At 38.9% G+C, this 22998-nt stretch overlaps 1 protein-coding gene across 6 annotated transcripts in view; it reads right to left on the bottom strand.

The window, feature by feature from the left end:
• The window catches only part of TRIM37 (tripartite motif containing 37), a 132587-nt gene that overhangs the window by 93901 nt on the left and 15688 nt on the right, over positions 1–22998 (bottom strand). For 5 of the 6 annotated variants that reach the window (XM_047756861.1, XM_047756862.1, XM_047756858.1 and 2 more), the window contains exons 5-11: positions 21108–21195; positions 17859–17981; positions 15848–15971; positions 14585–14652; positions 6590–6714; positions 1733–1783; positions 527–608 (exon numbers count right to left, since the gene is read on the bottom strand). In XM_047756861.1, coding sequence (XP_047612817.1) covers positions 527–608; positions 1733–1783; positions 6590–6714; positions 14585–14652; positions 15848–15971; positions 17859–17981; positions 21108–21195 — 661 coding nt within the window. The remainder of the gene's footprint in view (positions 1–526; positions 609–1732; positions 1784–6589; positions 6715–14584; positions 14653–15847; positions 15972–17858; positions 17982–21107; positions 21196–22998) is intronic. The other variant, XM_047756859.1, reaches the window with a different exon arrangement.

A 22998-nucleotide genomic window follows, 5' to 3' on the forward strand; every position in this document is an offset into this window, starting at 1 on the left:
CTCAAAAAACTAAAAACAGAAATACCATATGATCGATCAATACCACTCCTGGGCATCTATCCAGAAAAAACTGACTCGAAAAGATACATGTACTCCTATGTTCATCTCAGTACTATCTACAATAGCCAAGACATGGAAGCAAGCTAAACAGAGGAGTGGATAAAGAAGATGTGGTACATATACATAATGGAATATTACTCAGCCATAAAAAGCAATGAAATAATGGCACTTGCAGCAACATGGATGGATCTAGAAAGTACCACGCTAAGTGAAGTTAGACAGACACAAACGTCACATGCTATTACTTATATGTGGAATCTGAAAAAAGGATACAATGAACTACTTTGCAGAATAGAAACTGACTCATAGACTTTGAAAAACTGGTTTCCAAAAGAGACAGTTTTCCAGGGAGGGATGAGCTGGGGGTTTGGGATGAAGTGTTGTAAAAGTAGGTTGTGATGATGGCTATACAACTATAAATACAATAAAATTCACTGAGTTTAAAAAAAAATACTGAAAAACTTACTGGGTAAACTTTTAACCTCCAACAAAGTCCTGAAACTTGAAGAGGTGGACTATAAACAGGATCTGCTCTCTGGCGCAAAGTACTAAAGTAAAAGGAAACCAAACAAACCCTAAGATCAAAACTTGTGAAATAGCAACAGGCAAAACCAAAACCCAACCACTTTATTCATGTTACTTATTTGAAGTCCTGGACCAGTAAATGGAGGTGACTGAAGAAGTCAAGATTCCATTGTATAAATTTATATATACTTATTATGTTCAGAGTTAAAAAAGACACTTTAATGATACAGAAATATTCTGCAGTATCTTTACAGTTTCAGGCTAAAAAAAAAAAAACACCAAAATTTTGTCATTTAAGAAAAACAAAAAAATTTCTTGAATTTTATTACTACAACAAGCAATCTTGCACCATTAAAGGAAAAAAAAAAAAAGAACGTGTTTCTTCCTCACATCCCTATAGAATTAGCCTTTTTTAATATGGAAAAAAACAAAATGTGGGAAAATCATCAGAAAGTTTATATTTTAGCCACAAAATTATCCAATAAGAAAAAAACAAATTAAATGTAGAGTGGTATAAATTCTTACAGTTTGGCCTCAGTCTGATGGTTATCACCTCTTGGGAGTTTCTCTTCCCAAGACAAGATTTTAAATTCTTGGTTCCCAATTCCCATGCTGCTTTTTAAGACAAGTCCCATCAGACCTTTGTCTTTTAAGATCTCAGCTTTAAATCTCAGACAAAAAGCAGTAGGAGCTAACAAAATTAGCATGCAAGTTACAAAGCTTACAAATTTCTTACAATAATGTCCTCTCATCCAATTTTTTACTTTGCACTGGGATAAACAGACCCAAATGGACTTCCCACCACTCTTATTTGTGAGAATGAGTAGTAGAGCTCATCGATCTCTATCATCCCAATCACCTCACCTTATTATATTAGCAAAGGCTAAGTGGATCCTCTTCTTAAAAAAACAAAACAAACAAAAAACCAACACACGTTCCTATTCCCCACACTAGAGAAGCAATCTGTCCTCAGGATATAACACAATCCAGACAAATAAATTCTATGTTTCTAATGAGAAACTTGTTTCTTCTAAGACTACACACTGAGTGACAAAGTTCATTAAGTCTGTATCCTACACAGGAACAGCACCTTCCTGGCTTTTATGTACATAGACAAAAAAAACCCTGAAAGTTGTCAAAAACTTACCTGAAATTCTCTAAAACAAAAGTAGCTGAATCATAAGATGGTACCAATTCACTAGAAAAAAAAAAAAAAGAAAGAAAAAGGCAAAATTATGTGGCTTATACAGGTTTAACATTTCATTTAGTTAAAAAGCAAAGTCCCTCAGAAATATCTTGAAAATTTTATTAAACTAAGTCCCTAAGAAATATTTTTAAAAGCTTATTAAACATAACATTAAGTCAAATCAATTCGTAATACCATCAAAAGCAGATATCAAAGCTTTGCAATTAAACTCGAGACTCAACAAATATTTATTAGGTTTTCTAAAAAAAAGGCAATATAGGAGTTCCCATCGTGGTGCAGTGGTTAATGAATCTGACTGGGAACTATGAGGTTGCGGGTTCGGTCCCTGGCCTCGCTCAGTGGGTTAAGGATCCGGCATTGCCGTGAGCTGTGGTGTAAGTTGCAGACGCGGCTCGGATCCCGCGTTGCTGTGGCTCTGGCGTGGGCTAGTGGCTACAGCTCTGATTGGACTCCTAGCCTGGGAAATCTCCATGTGCCGCAAGAGCAGCCCAAGAAAATGGCAAAATAAATAAATAAATAAATAAAAAGGCAATATAGGCATAACTATCAAAATAAGTATGAGAGGGAATTCCCTGGTGGCCTAGTGGTTAAGGATCCAACACTGTCAGTGTGTGGCCTGGGTCACTGCTTTGGTACAACAACTTGGGAACTTCCACATGTGGCAGGTATGACCAAAAATTAATTAATTAAAAATAAGCATAAGAGATATTTAAAAGTAAACATGGAATTAGGAAAAGAAATTGGTGCTTAGGCTGGAAAGCTGAACTATGAAATACATAAACAGGTTTTTAAAAAATCATAAGAAAGAACAAAAGGAAAAGACATTACAATAAATCCCAAAACTTTCTTCTCCAGAACAAATTATGAGGAATATTGAGAGACCCTAAATATTTTGAGACTATCTACTAGCAAATAAATCTATACAATTTTATAGGATAAGAATACCTAATCACACAGGGTTCAAATAGGATGAACATTAGTAACAGTTTCCTGATAAACCAAGATTACCTCAGGGAACTTTGCTTGCTCCATAAGAGAAATAAACTACAATTACAGGAGAAAGGTAAAGGGACAGCCCATGGTGCTGCTAACTATACTTAGATCATGTGAATAGTCTCTAGCACTGTCACTAGAAAACCTCAAAAGTCAAAGACAGTCATACAGTGTGTTAATAGTGTTATATATCTAATACATAAAATTATAAATTTACCAAGATAAACTGCAAGCCATTTCAGATATCTTTTCTAAAGTTCAATTCATGAAAGCATGTTATTACAAAAATAAGGTATAAGATTCATCTACAGCAAAGTCCCCTTGTGGTAAAATGGGTTGGACAATCTGGCATTGTCCTGGGCATGGGTTTCATTCCTGGCCCAGGAGCTTTCACATGCAGTGGGTATGGCTCAAAAAAAAAAAAAAAAGATACATCTATAGCATTTTCATGATCATACCTGAAGAAAAATACAGTTTACATTATTAAAAATGTAGCAGTCTCTACCAGTCTTATTTTTTTTTTCCTTTTTAGGGCCACACCTGTGGCATATGGAAGTTCCCAGGATAGAGGTCAAATCAGAGCTGCAGTTGCTAGCCTATACCTCAGCCATGGCAACACCAGATCTCAGCCACATCAGCAACTATGGATCAAACCCGCATCCTCATGGATACCAGTCAGGTTCTTAAACCACTGAGCCACGATGGGAACTCCCACCAGTCTCTATGTTATGGTAAGTATGGGCAGCTAAATAGTTCACGTCTTTTTCTTTCTTTTTTATTTTTTTCTCTTTTTTGCCATTTCTTGGGCTGCAACTGCAGCATATGGAGGTTCCCAGGCTAGGGGTCAAATCGAAGCTGTAGCTGCCAGCCTACGCCAGAGCCACAGCAACAGCAGATCCGAGCTTCGTCTGCAACCTATACCACAGCTCATGGCAACGCCAGATCATTAACTCACTGAGCAAGGCCAGGGATCGAACCTGCAACCTCATGGTTCCTTAGTTAGATTCATTAACCACTGAGCCACGACGGGAACTCGTAGTTCACATCTTTTTCACAAGTAGATATAATCTGCCTTACAACTGTAAACTGTATAACTATTGTTCAATTGTCAGGCACCCCAATCATACCTCTAGATGGTTATTACTTTCCTCATTCCTAGATATTTTTGTGTAGATTAATTCTTACTACTCCTTCAGATAACAGATAAGAAGTCTCATGCCTTTGGAGGTCTACTCTAACTTCTCCCTGTGATATGCTCTCCTAGTTCTCAATATTCATAAACTCCAATTTGCAGGACGAATGCCAAGTAATGCCTGGGAATACTCCCTAACAACATACACAAAAATGAACTCAAAATGGATTAAAGACCTAAATATAAGACTGGATACTGGGGTACCCGTCGTGGCGCAGTGGTTAACGAATCTGACTAGGAACCATGGGGTTGCGGGTTCAATCCCTGGCCTTGTTCAGTGGGTTAAGGATCTGGCATTGCCGTGAACTGTGGTATAGGCCACAGACGTGGCTCGGATCCCGAGTTGCTGTGGCTCTGGCGTAGGCCGGTGGCTCCAGCTCTGATTGGACCCCTAGCCTGGGAACCTCCATATGCTGTGGGAAGCGGCCCTAGCAAATGCAAAAAGACAGGGGGGAAAAACAAACAAACAAAAAAAAACACGCAACAACAACAATACTAGATTCAATAAAACTCTTAGAGGAAAACATAGGCACAACACTCTGACATAAACCATAGCAATATCTTCTCAGATCCACCTCCTAGAGTTGTGAAAATAAAAGCAAAAATAAACAAATAGGACATAATTAAACCTTTAAGATTTGCACAGCAAAGGAAATCCTAAACAAAACAAAAAGACAACCCACAGAATGGGAGAAAATATTTGTAAATGAAGTGATGACAAAGGATTAATCTCCAAAATATAAAATCAGCTCATGAAACTCTACATAAAAAATATATATATATATATACATATATCAAAAAATGGGCAGAATATCTAAGTAGACATTTCTCCAAAGATGACAGACAGATGACCAAAAAAACACATGAAAAGATGGTCAACATCACTAATTATTAGAGAAATGCAAATCAAAACTATCATGTGGCATCACCTCACACTGGTGAGAATGGCCATCATCAAAAAGTCTAGAAACAATAAATGCTACAGAGGGTGTGGAGAAAAGGAACCCTTCTACACTGTTTGTGGGAATGTAGATTAGTGCAACCACTAGAGAACAGTATGGAGATCCCTTAAAAAACTAAAAACAGAACAACCATATGATCTAGCAATCCCACTCCTGGGCATATATATGATTCAAAAGATACATGCATCCCTATGTTCATCACAGCACTACTCACAATAGCCAAGACATGGAAGCAACCTCAATGTCCACCAACAGAGGAATGGATAAAGAAGATGTGGTTGGAGTTCCCGTTGTGGCACAGTGGTTAACTCGACTAGGAACCATGAGGTTTCAGGTTCAATCCCTGGCCTTGCTCAGTGGGTTAACGATCCGGCGTTGCCGTGAGCTGTGGTGTAGGTTGCAGACGCAGCTCGGATCCCGCGTTGTTATGGCTCTGGCGTAGGCCGGTGGCTACAGCTCCGATTTGACCCCTAGCCTGGGAACCTCCATAGGCCGCGGGAGCGGCCCTAGAAAAGGCAAAAGGACAAAAAAAAAAAAAAAAAAGATGTGGTGCATATATACAATGGAATATTACTGAGCCATAAAAATGAAATAATGCCATTTGCAGCAACATGGATATACTGAGAGAATATCATATTAGGTGAAGTAAAACAGAGAAAGACAAATACCATACAGTATCACTTGGAATCTAATTTTTAAAAATGATACAATTTTCTTATTTACAAAACAGAAACAGACATAGATTTCAAAAACAAACCAAACTCATGGTTACTCAAAGGGGAAATGTTGGAGGAGGGATAAATTAGAAGTTTGGGATTAACATATATAGTACTATATATAAAACACATGGAGTTCCTGTCATGGCACAGTGGAACAAATGAGACTAGTATCCATGAGGATGCAGGTTCAATCCGTGGCCTCACTCCATGGGTTAAGGATCCAGTGTTGCCACGAGCTATGTAGTGTAAGTGGCATATGCAGTTTGGATCTGGAGTTACTGTGGCGTAGACCAGTGGCTAAGCTCCAATTTGACCCCCAGCCTGGGAACCTCCATACGCTGTGGGTGCAGCCCTACACAGATCCCCCCACCCCCAAAAAATAGAAAACCAAAAAAGCACAGGGAACTCTACTCAATATTCTATAATAACCTACATGGGAATACACATATATGTGTAACTGTACACCTGAAACTAACACAACATTGTAAACCAACTATATTCCAATAAAATTGTAAAAAAATAAAAATATTTTTTAAAAGGCCACGGAAAACCTGATTCCTACAAAACAAAAACAACCAGCAACTTATGTTTCATTCCACTGGTGAAAAAAAATCAAATTCAGAAAAGGTATCCTCAGAACTGAAATGGTTGACCATGCTATCAAAAAGGCAGCCTAAGGGTATTAATGAACATCCTTAGTTGACTTAAATCTAATTAACAGCAGCAGTTACCCACTCGTTTTAATATTCAATGCCTGAATCAAACGTGAATACTGTATTTGGTTTGTTCATTCACAAAGAAAGACTTGTATCTTACTGGTCAGGAAGAAGTACCTGAGTTCTAGCTGTCAGCAATAGCATTCTTTTCAAACAAGTACATGCATTTGCACAACATATTCAAAAGAAGATGAGGGGGGAAAAATGTGCCATACCTGGTAAAGTCTGGTGGAACAGGAGTGGTAACGAAGGATGCCATGGGCTTTCGATGAACTTGCTGAAACATCATGAGGATCTCTGAGCTCTTAGATATCAACTCACTCTTACTACAAGACCGCAACTGTGTGAGGAAAAAAGTTGTCTGAATAAACAAAATTACTATGCCCTCAAAATCCTTAATAAAGAAGAAAAATGAAAATTACTCTGGTTATATACAGAAAAAAAAAGATGAAAAGGGAATGATTCTTTCAAAGTGGATTTGAGAGTTATGAATCTATAATCTAGGTTTATTTCCATTATAACAGTAGAGTCATTGAGTAAGTACATTTGATTTTAACATATTTCTCTCTCCTTGTATATTAGCATAAATCCAGTTCTAAACAACTACAAATATATTTTAGACAGTTACAGTGAAGCCACTATGTATATAAATGAACAAACCCCTAGAGATCAATAGCCTTCAAACATTCTCAAATTGCACTCCAGGATACAGAGAAATGTTTAGATGTAACAGAAAAAGGTCTTACTCTGTATTAATCTAGGAAACATAAAGTAATATGAAAGGTAAAAAGTAAAAAAATCCAACTTTAGCAAAATAAAGGGTAGTTAAAAGCATGTCACTTTTGAACTCAAGACAACCACTTTGAAGTCCTAGTCCTGTCACACACTAATTACATGGCCCAGAATCTATTAAAGTGTAAAAGTGGAATAATATCTACTGCTGCTTGCTTTGCTGGGTTTCTTTTATCAATCATGAAGATGTATGGAACATACCTTTGCAAACAACTATTACAGGCTGAAATATGTTCCCATCCCAAACTCCTATGTTGCAGTCCCAACCCCCAGCATCTCAGAGTGTAAATATATTTGAAGATAAGGCCTTCAGAGGACACAGAAAGAAGGCAGCCATCTGCAAGCCAGAGACAGAGATCTCAGGGAAAACCAACCTACCAACACCTTGATCTTGGACTACTAGCCTCTAGAACAATGAGAAAATAAATATCTCGTGTTTAAGCCTCCTTGTCTGTGGTGTTTTGTTATGGAAGCCCTACCAAACTAATATACTATCTATTGACACATGAATGATATGCATAAAACCCACTACAACTGTGTTTATGTCTTTTAAAAGACAGTTGCTTATAGCTCACCAAGAATAATATACGACATGACTTGCATAGGATAAATATCAAATTTTACAACTTATATTCAAATATTTGTTGAATGAATATTATGTGTATCCATCCTTGACCTTATTTCCTCCAAAAGAAGACTTTGTGTTGGGGGGTGGTTTCTAAATTTACTCCCTCCCTGTTTTTTTCAACAGACTCACCTGTGGGATATGGAAGTTCCCAGGCCAGGGGTCAAATCAGAGCTATAGCTGAGGCCTAAGGCACAGTCACACCAGACCCAAGCCAAATGTGAGACCTACACTGCAGCTTGAGACCATGCTGGATCCTTAACCCACTGAATGAGGACAGGGATGAAACCCATATCCTCAGAGAGACATCATTGGGTCCTTAACAGAAACTCCCTAAATTTACTCTCACTCATTTATGATATACTAAATCTTTATCTTTTAACAGCAACTAAACAGCTGCCTGTAACTGAAAATTCAACTATATAATTTATTAGATACACAATAATGGGAGTTCCCTGGTGGCCTAGCAGTTAAGGATTCTGAGTTGTCATTGCTGTGTTCCATCCATGGCCCAGTAAATTCTACATGCCTTGGGTTCAATCAAAAATTTAAAAAAAAAAAAACAAAAAACACTAGGAGCTCCTGCTGTGGCTCAGTGGTTAATGAACCAGACTAGTATCCATGAGGATGCAAGTTCAATCCCTGGCCTCACTCAGTGGGTTAAAAATCTGGCACTGTCATGAGCTGTGGTCTAGGTCACAGATGTGGCTCAGACCCTGCGTTGCTGTGACTGTGGTGTAGGCGGGCAGCTACAGCTCTGATTCAACTCCTGGCCTGGGAACCGCCATATGCCATGGGTACAAACCTAAAAAAAAAAAAGACAAAAAAAAATTAGATGTACGATATTGGATATACTAAATTCTATATACCTTATGATCATTATCATAAATAACACTAGTATTTATAAGGTTATTAATCACAATCAAAAGATTCTTCTGATGATGAAACATTGCTTTTATTCCTTTGATTAACTCTTGTTTTCTTTTTTTGTTTTACTAAGTATCCTACTAATTTTGACTTTCCAGCATTTTAAGATTTTGGCATTTATGTTTCTAATAAGATGAGGCTTTAATTTTATTTTCTTATATTGTTCTTATGCTGATTGGTTATTCACATTAATCTCATTCCCGTTTTGGCTGGTGGGGGGGGTTAAGAACCCAACTAACATCCATGAGAATGCTCATTAGATCCCTGGCCTTGTTCAGTGGGTTAAGGATCCGGCATTGCCACAGGCTGTGGTGTGGGTCACAGATGCAGCTCAGATCTGGGGTGGCTGTGGCTGTGGTGTAGGTTGGTAGCCATAGCTCCAATTCGACCCCTAGCCTGGTAACCTCCAAATGCAATCCTAAAAAGCAAAAAAAAAAAAAAAAAAGAATAGATGATATGAACTGCCCTAAATCTATTAGTGAAATTGAAAGACACTCCATAAAGAAAATAAGGCCCAAATAGTTTCACTGATGTATTCTCTCAAACATCTAAGGAAGAAGTATTACTAGTTCTACATAACTTCTTCCAAAAAAATTGGAGAACATTAATTTAAAACCCACATGGGGAGTTCCCGTCGTGGTGCAGTGGCTAACAAATCCGACTAGGAACCATGAGGTTGCAGGTTCGATCCCTGCCCTTGCTCAGTGGGTTAACGATCCGGCATTGCCGTGAACTGTGGTGTAGGTTGCAGACGCGGCTCGGATCCTGCGTTGCTGTGGCTCTGGCATAGGCTGGCGGCTACAGCTCCGGATTCGACCCCTAGCCTGAGAACCTCCATATGCCGCGGGAGCGGCCAAAGAAATGGCAAAAAGACAAAAAATAAATAAATAAATAAAACCCATATGGGAGTTTCCATCGTGGCTCAGTGGTTAACAAATCCGACTAGGAACCATGAGGTTGTGGGTATGATCCCTGGCCTTGCTCAGTGGGTTAAATATCCGGCGTTGCCATGAGCTGTGGTATAAACTGCAGATGCGGCTCAAATCCTGCATTGCTGTGGCTCTGGCATAGACTGGCAGCTACAGCTCCGATTAGACCCCTATCCTGGGAACCTCCATATGCCGCAGGTGCGGCCCTGGAAAAAGGCAAAAACAAAAACAAACAAACAAAAAAAAACTTATACATTGGAGCTCCTATTATGGCTCAGTGGAAATGAATCTGATTAGTATCCATGAGGATGCAGGTTTGATCTCTGGCCTCATTCAATGGGTTAAAGAGCATTGCCATGACCTGTGGTATAGGTCGCAGACGTGGCTTGGACCCCACATTGCTGTGGCTGTGGCACAGGCCCAGCAGCTACAGCTCCAATTGGACCCCTGGCCTGGGAACCTCCATATGCCCTGGGAGCAGCCCTAGAAAAGGCAAAAAGACCAAAAAACAAACAAACAAAAAACCATTCTTTAAAGCCAGCACTATCCTGATAACAAAGTCAGAGAGAAACACTTTGAGAAAAGAAAACTACGGTCTAATGTCCCTGATGCACAAACGTAAGAAAATGTTAAAAGTTTTAATTAATTAGACGCAATAATGTTGAAATCAAGGCTTTTATACCAGGATATGAGTTGGTTTAATAGGAATTCACTTGGTGGCACAGTAGATTAAGGATCTAGCATTGTGGTTCTGCTCACAGCTGTGGCACAGATTCGATTCTTGGCCCCAGAACTTCTGCATGCCACAAATGCAGCCAAAAAAAAAAAAAGAAAAAGTTAATTTATTTAGGAACTAAAAAAGAAAATGATATATAATCATCTCAATACATGTAGGAAAAGCATTTGAAAAAATCCAACATTCAATCCTAATGAAAACGCCATCTAACGGGAATAGAAAGGAATTCCCAAACCTGATGAAGGCCATCTACAATACACCCAGGGCTACACCATCTTAAATCAACATTACATAGGAAATCTGTGGAGTTAACACCTGACAAGAAAAAGAAATAAAAGGCAGCCAGATCAGGGAGAAATTTGTCTTAGTCAGAGATAACGTGATTATCTTTAGGCAAGCTACAGAATCTACAAAATACCTCCTAGAACTAAAACATAAATTTAGCAAGACTGCAGGATAAGAGATCAATGCAAAAATCAATTGTCTAGACAAGTTAGAAATTGGAAATTTTTAAAAAACACCATTTATAACATTAAGAATTCTGAAATACTGAATAAACCTGAAAAAAGTATGAAAAATTTATACACCGAAAGCTTACAAAACACTACTGAAATAAATGGAGAGTTCTTTGTGAAACAAAGACTCAATATTGATCTATAGATCCAAAGCATTTCCAATCAAACCCCCAAAATTTTCTTTTGGTAGAAACTAACAAGTTGATTCTAAAGTTCATATGGGAGTTCCCGTCATGGCGCATCGGAAACGAATCTGACTAGGAACCATGAGGTTGTGGGTTTGATCCCTGGCCTCGCTCAGTGGGTTAAGGATCCAGCGTTGCTGTGAGCTATGGTGTAGGTCACAGACGAGGCTCGGATCTGGCATTGCTGTGGCTCTGGCATAGGCTGGTGGTAACAGCTCTGATTAGAACCCTAGCCTGGGAACCTCCATATGCCTTGAATGTGGCCTTAAAAAGACAAAAAAAAAAAAAAAAAACCCTGAAGTTCATATCAAGATGCAAAGGACCTAGAATAACCAAAAATTACTCTTTAAAAAAAGGAAGCAGGAGTTCCCATTGTGGTGCCATGGGTTATGAATCCAACTGCAGTGGCTCTGGTTGCTGTAGAGATGCAGGTTTGATCCCCAGCCCAGCACAGCTGGTTAAGGATCTGGCACTGCTGCAGCCTAAGTTGCAGCTGCAGCTCATATTCAATCCCTGGCCCAGGAACTTGCCATATGCCATGACTGTTCCCCCATGCCCAAAACAAAAACAACAAAAAAAGAAAAAAATACAGTAGTGGCATAAAATAAATCAACAGAACAATGTACAAAAGGACAATTAATTTTTGAAAAAGATGCAAAGACAATTCAGTGGAGAAAGACTGGTCTTCAATGAATGGTGCTGGAACAACTGGATAGCCACATGCAAAAAACAAAAACAAAACAAACTACCTTGATCTACATATCTCACATACAAAAATGGATCAAGTAGTTAGTAGTCCTAAATATAAAAGCTAAACTACAAACCTTCTGAAAGGAAACACAGAAGAAAATCTTTGTGATCTCACCTTAGGTCAAGATTTCTTTGCTGTGTCACCAAAAGAACAAATTGTTAACTTAGACGTCATCAAAAAAAAAATTTTTTTTTTTGTCCTTTGAGGGCCGCACCCCGAGGCACACAGAGGTTCCCAGGCTAGGGGTCTAATCGGAGCTGTTGCCACCAGCCTATGCCAGAGCCACAGCAACGCCAGATCAAGCAGAGTCTGCGACCTAAACCACAGCTTACGGGAATACCGGATCCTTAACCCACTGAGCAACGCGAGGAATCAAACCCGCAACCTCATGGTTCCCAGTGGGATTCGTTTCCGCTGCACCACAATGGGAACTCTTTCATCAAATGTCCTTGCAAAAGATACTTTTAAATGAATGAAAAGACAAGCCAGAGACGTGAAGACAATCTTTGCAAAAGCACCTAATAAAGGACTTACATCCAGTATTTATATAGAGAACTCTGAAAACTCGGTAAGGTAACAAGATGATGGGCAAAAGATATGAACAGACACCACAAAAAAGAAGATATATGGATGGCAAATAGGTTGAAAGGATGCTTAGTGTCTTTAGTTATAAGGAAAATACAAATTAAAGCCATAATCGATTATCAAACTCCTATATGAGAACAGCTAAAATAAAAAGTAGACTATGTCATATTAGCAAGGATGTGGAAAACCTGGAATTCTCAAAGACTAGTGATGGAAATACAAATGGTACAATCTCTTCAGGAAACCAGCTGGCATTTATTAAAAAGCAAATCAGGAGTTCCCATCATGGTGCAGCGGAAACGAATCTGACTAGGAACCATGAGGTTGCAGGTTCAATCCCTGGCCTCATTCAGTGGGTTAAGGATCTGGCATTGCTATGGCTGTGGCGTAGGCCAGAGGTTACAGCTCTGATTCAACCCCTAGCCTGGGAACCTCCATATGCTGCAGGTGTGGCCCTAAAAATAAAAAAAAAAAAATTTATTTTGGAGTTCCTGTTATGGCTCAGAGGGTTAGGAACATGAATAGTATCCATGAGAATTCGGGTTCGATTCCTGGCCTCACTCAGTGGGTTAAAGATCCAGGGTTGCTGTAAGCCACATCACAGGTCACAAATGCAACTTGGATCTGGTTTTGTTGTGGCTATGATGTAGGCTGGCAGCTGTAGCTCTGATTCGATCCCTAGACCAGGAACATCTATATGCTGTGGGTGTGACCATACAAAAATAAAAAATTTGTTCTCGGAGTTCCCGTCGTGGCACAGTGGTTAACGAATCCGACTAGGAACCATGACGTTGCGGGTTCGGTCCCTGCCCTTGCTCAGTGGGTTAACGATCTGGCGTTGCCGTGAGCTGTGGTGTAGGTTGCAGACGCGGCTGGGATCCCGCGTTGCTGTGGCTCCGGCGTAGGCCGGTGGCTATGGCTCCGATTCGACCCCTAGCCTGGGAACCTCCATATGCCTCGGGAGCGGCCCAAGAAATAGCAACAACAACAACAACAACAACAACAACAAAAAACACACACACAAAAAAATTTGTTCTCATTACCTTTTCATGAAAGCCACTGCGGAAGTATGACACCAAAACAAACATGTCAATAAAGAGCCAGAAAGGGACAATCAGGAAACATGAAATTCAAACTAAGAAGAAATGAAGGGAATTCTCAGGATGATAATTTAGAGAACAATCACAGAAGACAGTGTCTATCATGAAGGAATTTGAGAATTCCAATCACCAAATTCAAGACAGATAAACATATCAAATAAATGAAACACTACATATCTGATCTCTTCATCCAGTATGTACTTTATCCCTAAGCTACTCCCAATCTAAATTATAAACTCTTTCCGGACAGATTTTTTTTTTTTTGCTATTTTATCCACCTCTGTGTTCCAAACATCTAAAGCAATAAATGATATTTGATATGTAATAAAAATTTCCTTCGGAGTTCGGGTTGTGACTCAGTGGGGTATAAACCCCACTAGTATCCATAGGGATGCACGATTCCATTCTTAGCCTGGGAACTTCCACATGCCGCAGGTGTGACCCTAAAAAGCAAAAAAAAAAAAAAAAAAAAGCCTTAGTAACTAAAGATGCTAATTTTATCCTAAGACTTTAACAATTAGCAATCACATTCTATCTTACAATCACCACTTAAGTCACGATAAAAGATTTTAATCTTTTATAGATTTAGATTGCTATTATTCTCAGTAAAAATAATTCCATTTTCATAAAAGCAATCTTATTAAATGTATCTAGATCCCGAACATAATGGAGAAACCTTGAATAGAATCAGCTGACTCCTATTTCATAAAAAACCCAATATAACACAAAATCTCCTGATCTTTTGATCTAATATATTCTGTGGGGAAAAAAAGAAAAAGAAAAAAGAAAAACATTTTTTCTTCTTTTTTGTCTGCCCCTGTAGCATATGGAAGTTCCCCAGCCAGGGATCAAATATGAGCTGCAGCTGCAACCTATGCCACAGCTACAGCAACTCCAGATCCTTAATCCACTGCACAGGACTGGGAATCAAACCAGCACCTCCACAGAGACAAGGTTGATCATTAACTCACTGTGCCAAAGAAGGAAATCCCAAAAAACTTTCAAAGCATCACCACAAAAAAATGGATAAAGACTTTTATCTCATTTCTTTTAATATTTCATCACCTGATGCTCTACCTCCTGAAGTAAGGATTCCAACAGTTCTGTTTCTTGTGTCAGAGATGTCTTCTGACCTATTTAAAAACAGCAAAAGTCCAACACTCAGGTTTGTTATTGGTTCAAGAATGGTATTAACTTTCATTAAACACATGCAATAACAGGGAATTTCAAGTATGCAATACTTCTTCATTACAGCTACCTAAAACATTCTGCCAGAAGAGGTTGAATATATCACATTAACTTTGACAAGAGGATTTCAGAACCAATCCTAACTATACTGTTAGATAAAATGCAGTGTAGGTCTATTAAAATCTTCTAAGAAATACACAATGACAACATATTTTGTAATGTAACTGATGTCATTCCTTCATCTAAAGGAATATAAAGATGTAGAAAAGTAAATTTTTTAATCATTCAACTATTCTGAAATAATTCCTCCCCAAAATTTAACTGCAGCCTAAAAAGAACGTATTAAGTGGGCCAAATGTTTGTATTAAATGTCAGCAAGAGGCATATTCTTGGAGTTTCCATTGTGGCTGAGCACTAATGGACCCGACTGATATCCATGAGGACTCGGGTTCAATCCCTGGCCCTGCTCAGTGGATTAAAGGATCTGGAGTTGCCTTGAACTGTGGTGTACACAGATGCAGCTTGAATCTGGTGTTGCTGTGGCCAGCAGCTGCAGCTCCAAATCAACCCCTAGCCTGGGAACTTCCATATGCCACAGGGGCTGCCCTAAAAAAAAAAAGGCAAATGAAAAAAAATAAAAAAGACAGTGACCAAAGACGAAAACAGTCTGAAGACGGTGGTAACACATGGGGATAAAGGAATTATCATAGTAAAGAAACTGCTTTACATGTCTTAAAAAAAAAAAAAGTGCAATAACAACATAGGCATGCATGCCAAATCAGACAATTTTCTTCGTAAATCACAAAGTTTAAAGAGCTGGAAGAAAATCCTCTGATAGCAACTTGGTGTAATGTTAATTAATACAGAGGGATATTTAACAGGTATAAATTTTGTTTTTTTGTTTTTGGCTGCACTCTCAGCATGAAGAAATTCCTGGGTCAGGGATCAAACACACCACAGCAGTGAATGGAGCCACAGCAGTAACCACACTAGATCCTTAACCTGCTAAGCCACCAGGGAACTCCTAAAGCAGTATTTTCCTAGCCTATAGTAACTCACCAAAGTTATTATACTCTTCAAAGATTGAACATCAAGGAGGTTCAAAGCACCCTGTATATAGAAGCACAGAAAAACACTCACCCATCAATGTTATAAGCTTATTCTTCAGCTGTGTGTCTAACCGTGCAATCATCATCTCCACTGCATTTCTAATTTCCCGAACACGCTCATCTTTTGCATTTCTTACAGCTTCTACATTTCTTTCCTAGACAAAAAACAGGTAAAAAAGTTGTAATTGAGGAATTTTTAAAACAGAAGTAAATACATATTAATGCAATCATCGCAATTATTTTAAAATCAGTTGGTTTCCTCTTTAAAAACTGTAAGCCAAAGTTCCCTGGTGGTTCAGCACGTTAAGGATCAGGCATCGTCACTGCTGTGGTTTGGGTCTGAGCCCTGGCCTGGGAAATTCCACATGTCTTGGGTGTGGCAAAGAAAAAAAAAAAGCACTGTTAAGTCAATAATGCTTTTAAATTACTCATATATCATAGGACACTCAGAAAAAAATTATTTAAAATTAACAAAGTAGGAGTTCCCATGGTGGTTCAGCAGGTTAAGAATTCAACTAGTATCCATGAGGATGCAGGTTTGATCCCTGGCCTTGATCAAAAGGTTGCCACATTGCCACAAGCTGCAGCTTAGGTGGCTGATGTGGCTTGGATCTGGTATTGCTGTGGCTGTAGTGTAGGCTGGCAGTGCAGCTCCAATTCGACCCCTGGACTAGAAACTTCCATATGTTTCAGGTGTGGCCCTAAAAAAAAAAAAGAAAGAAAGAAAAGCCATCTTTCCTATACTTACTATTATGATAAGCAAAAGGATTGAGAATCGCAAACTAGAACATCCTCATGACCAAATTAAAATGCTGCCAAAAGAAAATAATAGAAAAGCAGTAAAATAATGGCCAAAGAGAAGCCATCCAACTTGTTTATATTACAAAATGACTTTGTGTAGCACATATGCAACTAGAAAGCATTATTTCCTGTATCAAGAATGTTACAGGATGTTTCCACTGTGACTCACTGGGTTAAGAATCCGATTGCTGGAGTTCCCGTTGTGGCGAAGTGGAAACCAGTCTCATAAGGAACCATGACGTTGCGGGTTAAATCCCTGGCCTCACTCAGTGGGTTAAGGATCTGGCGTTGCTGTGAGCTGTGGTGTAGGTTACAGACGAGGCTCAGATCCGGCGATGCTGTGGCTGTGGTGTAGGCCAGAGGCTGCAGCTCTGATTTGACCCCTAGCTTGAGAACCTCCATATGCCATGGGTGTGGCCCTAAAAAGCAAAAAAAAAAAAAAAAGAAAAGAAAAGAAAAAGAATCCAACTGTGGCAACTTAGGTTGCTACAGAGATGAGAATTTCATCGCCAGCTAGGCATAGTGGGTTAAAGAATCTGGTGTTGCTGAAGCTGTGGCGCAGGTTGCGCTGCAGCTCAGATTCAATTCCCTGGTCCAGGAAGTTCCATGTGCCACATGCGCAGCCAAAATTTTTTTAATAATTAAAAAAAAAAGAATGTTTTAAGTGATGATTTTGATCCTGATTCCTACAGAAGTAAAATAAAGACATCTTAAGTTAGGAATGGTCTGCAAACCTCACTAATAACTGTAATTCTGATAACTTTAAATATATTCTAAAAATATACTTAGTACTTCAATGTGGTAAATAGCTCCCCAAAGCTATTTGACCCACACAGTTGCTAAGGAATAGTGTTATTCTCTTAATTCTGCAGAGTAGTTTTAACTCAAGACATTAAAAATAACCCATTCCTTGGCAGCAAAAACTCTCCCAAAAGCTAGGGGTCTAAAGAATGCCTGACTTGATGACTACAAATGTCAATACTGATTCTGTTTAAGAGTCAACTACTGACTCTATATCAAATAGGCTTAATTAACTCATTGATTCTCTATTTCAGCATAAGAAGAAGCAATCCTACTTCAGAACAGGTAAGGGAGTTAGATGCAAATTCCTCAGCTAGTTTGAAGTTGGTGAGAAGACTTATAAATACAAATCTTGAATTTAACATCTGATTGATTTACATTATAAAAAATATATATTATAGACTCTAAAAGGGATAATGATCTTTTTGCAGCAGTCTTACCACTTCTTGAACTAAGCTGATCAGTTCCATGAGTCGCCGACGAAGTTTGGCTACCTCTTCATTCACTTTAGTAACATGCTGCTCGTAAATTTCTGCCAAAGGTTTGAAGGTGTGTCCGCCATGCTATTTAAATTAATGAGCAGTATTAGAACACTTTCGTATCTCATCTACATTTGCAATCCTTTCTTAACACAATGGATACTAATAAACTGGTAAATAATTTCAAATAAATTTTATCTTTTGGCTGTCTTTGTTACAACAGGCCAGAGCTTGGCCCATGTAGGAAATCCTTCAAGATTTCAGATAATAAACTTTAGCAAAATGTTTACTTGCCAAGAAATCTTCACTCATTAGACAGAACCAAAATTCTTAATCCTGGCCCAGACCATCTGACACAACCAAATATGTCATTATTCTCTTGGTCAGCACTAGCCTTCTTCCATGTCCTCAAACTTCTTTTCACCAGCCCTTTGCAAAAGCAACTCAGTATTCAAAAATAATTCTTCCATATACTCTCTCCAAATTCTCCACCCACTTGACTCCTCATCCTTTGGAGCTTAACTCAGGCTTACAGGGTCAGGTCTCATGGTTATTCACTCTTATCAACATTATATACTGGAGTTCCCATTGTGGCACAGTGGAAATGAATCCAACTAGTATGCATGAGGATTCGGGTTCAATCCCTGGCCTCCCTCAGTGGGTGGGGATCGGTGTTGCTGTGAGCTGTGGTGTAGGTCGCAGAGGTAGCTCAGATCCCACGTTGCTGTGGCTATGGTGTAGGCTGGCAACTATAGCTCCAACTGGACGCCTAGCCTGGGAACTTCCATATGCCATACCTGCAGCCCTAAAGCAAAATAAACAAACCAAAACACTATCTACTTATTCTTAGTATTTATCACAATAGCAATTAAACACGGAACTAGTTCTTTGATACCTGTCTTGTTCATTACTGAACCCCCAGTCTCTAGCACAAATAAATAAATTAGAAAGGTACTTCAGGAAAAGACCAACAGTATGTTAGCAAAATCAATTCATCCATTCCTCATGCCACAGAGAGTTCTGTGGAGATATGACCCATGCAATTAACCTCACAAATCCAGCTGTTTTCGAAGAACTATTTTTTGGATTTAACAACCAAAAACAAATTCACAACTCTTGATTTATAAATAAAACTTAAATTTCTATTATAAGTAAGTTCTGGGAGTTCCCATTGTGGCTCAGTGGGTTAAGAACCCAATATCCATGAGGATGTGGGTTTGATCCCTTGCCTCACTCAGTGGGTTAAGGATCTGGCTTTGCCCCAAAATTGCAGTGTAGGTGGTAGATGCAGCTCAGATCCTGCATTGCTATGGTTGTGGTGTAGGCCAACAGCTGGAGCTCCAATCAACCCTAGCCTGGGAATTTCCATATGCTGCAGGTGCAGCTCTTAAAAAAAAAAAAAAAAAAAAAGAAAGAAAGAAAAGAAAGAAAATTCCTCTAACAGGTAAGTTCTTATTAGAACTGTCTTGTTCAGGAGTTCCCGCCGTAGCGCAGTGGTTAACGAATCCGACTAGGAACCATGAGGTTGCGGGTTCGGTCCCTGCCCTTACTCAGTGGGTTAACGATCCGGCGTTGCCGTGAGCTGTGGTGAAGGTTGCAGACGCGGCTCGGATCCCGCGTTGCTGTGGCTCTGGCGTAGGCCAGTGGCTACAGCTCCAATTAGACCCCTAGCCTGGGAACCTCCATATGCTACGGGAGCGGCCCAAGAAATAGCAAAAAAAAAAAAAGAACTGTCTTGTTCAACCAAAGCACTGAGCTATGGTCTCTAAGAGAAAAAAGATATGGATTTTTATATGTTCACGTGCAGTATGGAAAAGAATATTTCCATTGCTTTTACAAAACCCACTCACGTAGAAAATTGTGAGAACTTAATTTTTTCTAATCAGTGTATTAGAAATCAAATTCTAGGGAGTTCCCGTCGTGGCGCAGTGGTTAACGAATCCGACTAGGAACCATGAGGTTGCGGGTTCAGTCCCTGCCCTTGCTCAGTGGGTTAACGATCCGGCGTTGCCGTGAGCTGTGGTGTAGGTTGCAGACGTGGCTCGGATCCTGCGTTGCTGTGGCTCCGGCGTAGGCCGGTGGCTGCAGCTCCGATTTGACCCCTAGCCTGGGAACCTCCATATGCCGTGGGAGCAGTCCAAAGAAATAGCAAAAAGACAAAAAAAAAAAAAAAAAAAAGAAAGAAATCAAATTCTAACAGAAAGCTCTCTGAATTGAGCTCTACTCAAGCAACTTGCCTGCCATCCTCTCCCTAAAACATGCTAACACTCAAAGAATGATCAATTTTCAGTGCTATCAGGCAACCTCTGTTTGTCTATCCACTTCTGCTCGCACTGTAACTAATCTTTCCAACCAGAAGTCTATTGTATTTATTCTCAAATCCATTTATGCTAATTGTATTACTATAAGAATTTAATTACTATTAAACAGGAGTTCCCTTCATGGCTCAGCGTTTAACAAAACCGACAAGGACCCATGAGAACGTAGGTTCAATCCTTGGCCTCACTCAGTGGGTTAAGGATCTGGCATTGACATGAGCTGTGATGTTGGTCACAGACATGGCTCGGATCCCGTGTTGCTGTAAGCCAGCAGCTGCAGCTCCTATTTGACCCCAGCATGGGAACTTCCATATGCCGTGGGTGTGGCCATAAAAAAAGCAAAAAAAGCAAAAACAAAACAAAAAAAACCCAAATTATTACTTAAATAATAAACACAACTATAAAATAAAAAGCTGTCTCTAGAAAAACTAAATGTTTTAGACTTGATAAGGTTATATTACCTTAAAAAACTATTTTTGGATTAGATTAAAAAAAAAAATCTTAAGATCTAAATGTCTGTACTCTTTCACAAATATCTACTTATTACCACACTTTCAAGAAACCAAAATTGGAAATCATGACCAGGATATCAGACCAAATGACCAGCACATCAGATCAAAGAAGACTTTGAGCCTAAAGAGAAGATTCACAAATGAATATACATTTTACAGGTTTTCAATTAAAGTGTTTATGTAAGGGATATACATGATACATCAAAATCTCCCATAAGTTTTTCTGGAATAACAAAATGTGTAATATAAGATTTTCTGCTACAAAGCAAATGTATTTAATTTTCATTCTATAAACAGAGCAAAATGATATTATTTTCTATCTAAAGCAAATATTCCAGTGCTTTCTAGACTCTAAAATATGCTGAATTTGTTCTGCTTACCATTCCTCCCCAAAGAGCACACTGATGGCAAATACACTTCTTACAAGTCCAGCAAAATACACTAAGTTTTTCATGGTGATTTTCACATCTATGTATTATGGAAAAAAAGTACAGTTATAAATTAAATAAATTAAAATTGGAATATAGTTACCACAACAAACTGCTAAGTTTTGGCAAACAGGTCAGCCAATTTTAAATGACTATATCTCAGAAAATATAAAATGTATTCCATGGATTCTGTGAATTAAGTTGCACAACTGCATGTGGACACATTTTTTTTTAAATATTGTTTTCATTAACCCATAAGGACTATACAATTCCATGGAAAATGCATACTGCTTTCATTTTAAAGGATAAATACTACATCATTTCAGAGCATCTGTATAGATGATAAATTCTATCCTATTACTACATTTTAGGCAAATCAGACTACATGTCCATGCCTACATGTGAGCATTTATGCATACACAAATTCTCTTTTTTACATGTGGCCAAAGTTAACAATAACTAAGACCCATGTGATTAACTGCACAATATTAATACCAGACCCTCATGAGAAATGAAAAACTCTATTTTATTTTATTGTTTTTCCATTTTTAGGCCCACATCTGCAGCATATCTAAGTTCCTGGGCTAGGGGTCAAATTGGAGCTCCAGCTGCTGATCTGGGCCACAGCCACAGTTAACGCAGGACCCAAGCTGCGTCTGTGACCTACACCACAGTTCACGTCAACACCAGGTCCTTAACCCACCAAGCTAGGCCAGTTCATGGGAACTCCCTAAACAACTAAAAATTAAGTTTTCCCTTAAACTGAGTATTCACTTGCAAAAGGATTAAGTTGGACATGGGTAGGAACTGAACTCTGTGTCCCCAAACTCCCAGGTTGAAGACATAATGTAACTATTTCGAGTTCAGGCCTTTAAGGAGATAACGAAGATTAAGTAAGATCACAAGGGTAGAGCCCTAACCCAATAGGACTGGTGTCCTTATAAGAAGAGAAAGAGCCAGCAGGAGTATGCACACCCAGAGAAAAGGCCACATGAGGACACAGTGAAAAGAAGCCACACCTAAGTCAAGGAGAGAGCCCTCACTAGAAACCACCCTGACAATACCCTGACCTTGATACTACCAGCCTCCAAATCTGTGAGAAAATAAATTTTTGTTGTTTATGCCACCCAGTCTATGATATCCTGTTATAACAGCCCAAGTAAACAGATATCTTTAATTTATCCCATATTCAAAAATTAACTGAAAATGTATCAAAGACCTAAACATAAGACCTAAAATTTAAAACTATAAAACACTTAAAATACAGGGGAAAAGCTTCATGATACTCGATTTGGTAATGATTTCTTGGTTATGACACCAAAAGCACAAACAAAACTGAAAACACATAAAGTGGACTACATCAAAATTAACAACTTCTAAGGCACAGCAGGTTAATGATCCAGTGCTATCATTGCTGTGGTGAGATTTCAATCCCTGGCTCAGGAGCAGGTGCAGCCAAAAACAAACAAACAAACAAAAACTCCCATATGTCAAAGGACACAATAAACAGAGTAAAAGGGCAATCTATGGAATGGAAAAAAATAGTTGCAAATCATATCTGATGAGTTAATATCCAAAATAAAGAACTCTTACAACTAAAAAAAATCCTGACCCCCCCCAAAAAAACCATCAAAAAATGGGCAGAAAGTATAAACAGATAATTCTCCAAAGAAGACATACAGATAGCCAAAAAACACATGAAAAGATGTTCAATATCGCATATTATTAGAGAAACACAAATCGAATCTACTATGAGGTACCACCTTACACCAGCCAGAATGGCCATCATCAAAAAGTCTACAAAGAAATGCTGGAGAGGGTATGGAGAAAAGGCAACCATATT

This window comes from Phacochoerus africanus, chromosome 14, assembly GCF_016906955.1.
Source record: "Phacochoerus africanus isolate WHEZ1 chromosome 14, ROS_Pafr_v1, whole genome shotgun sequence".
NCBI lineage: Eukaryota > Metazoa > Chordata > Mammalia > Artiodactyla > Suidae > Phacochoerus > Phacochoerus africanus.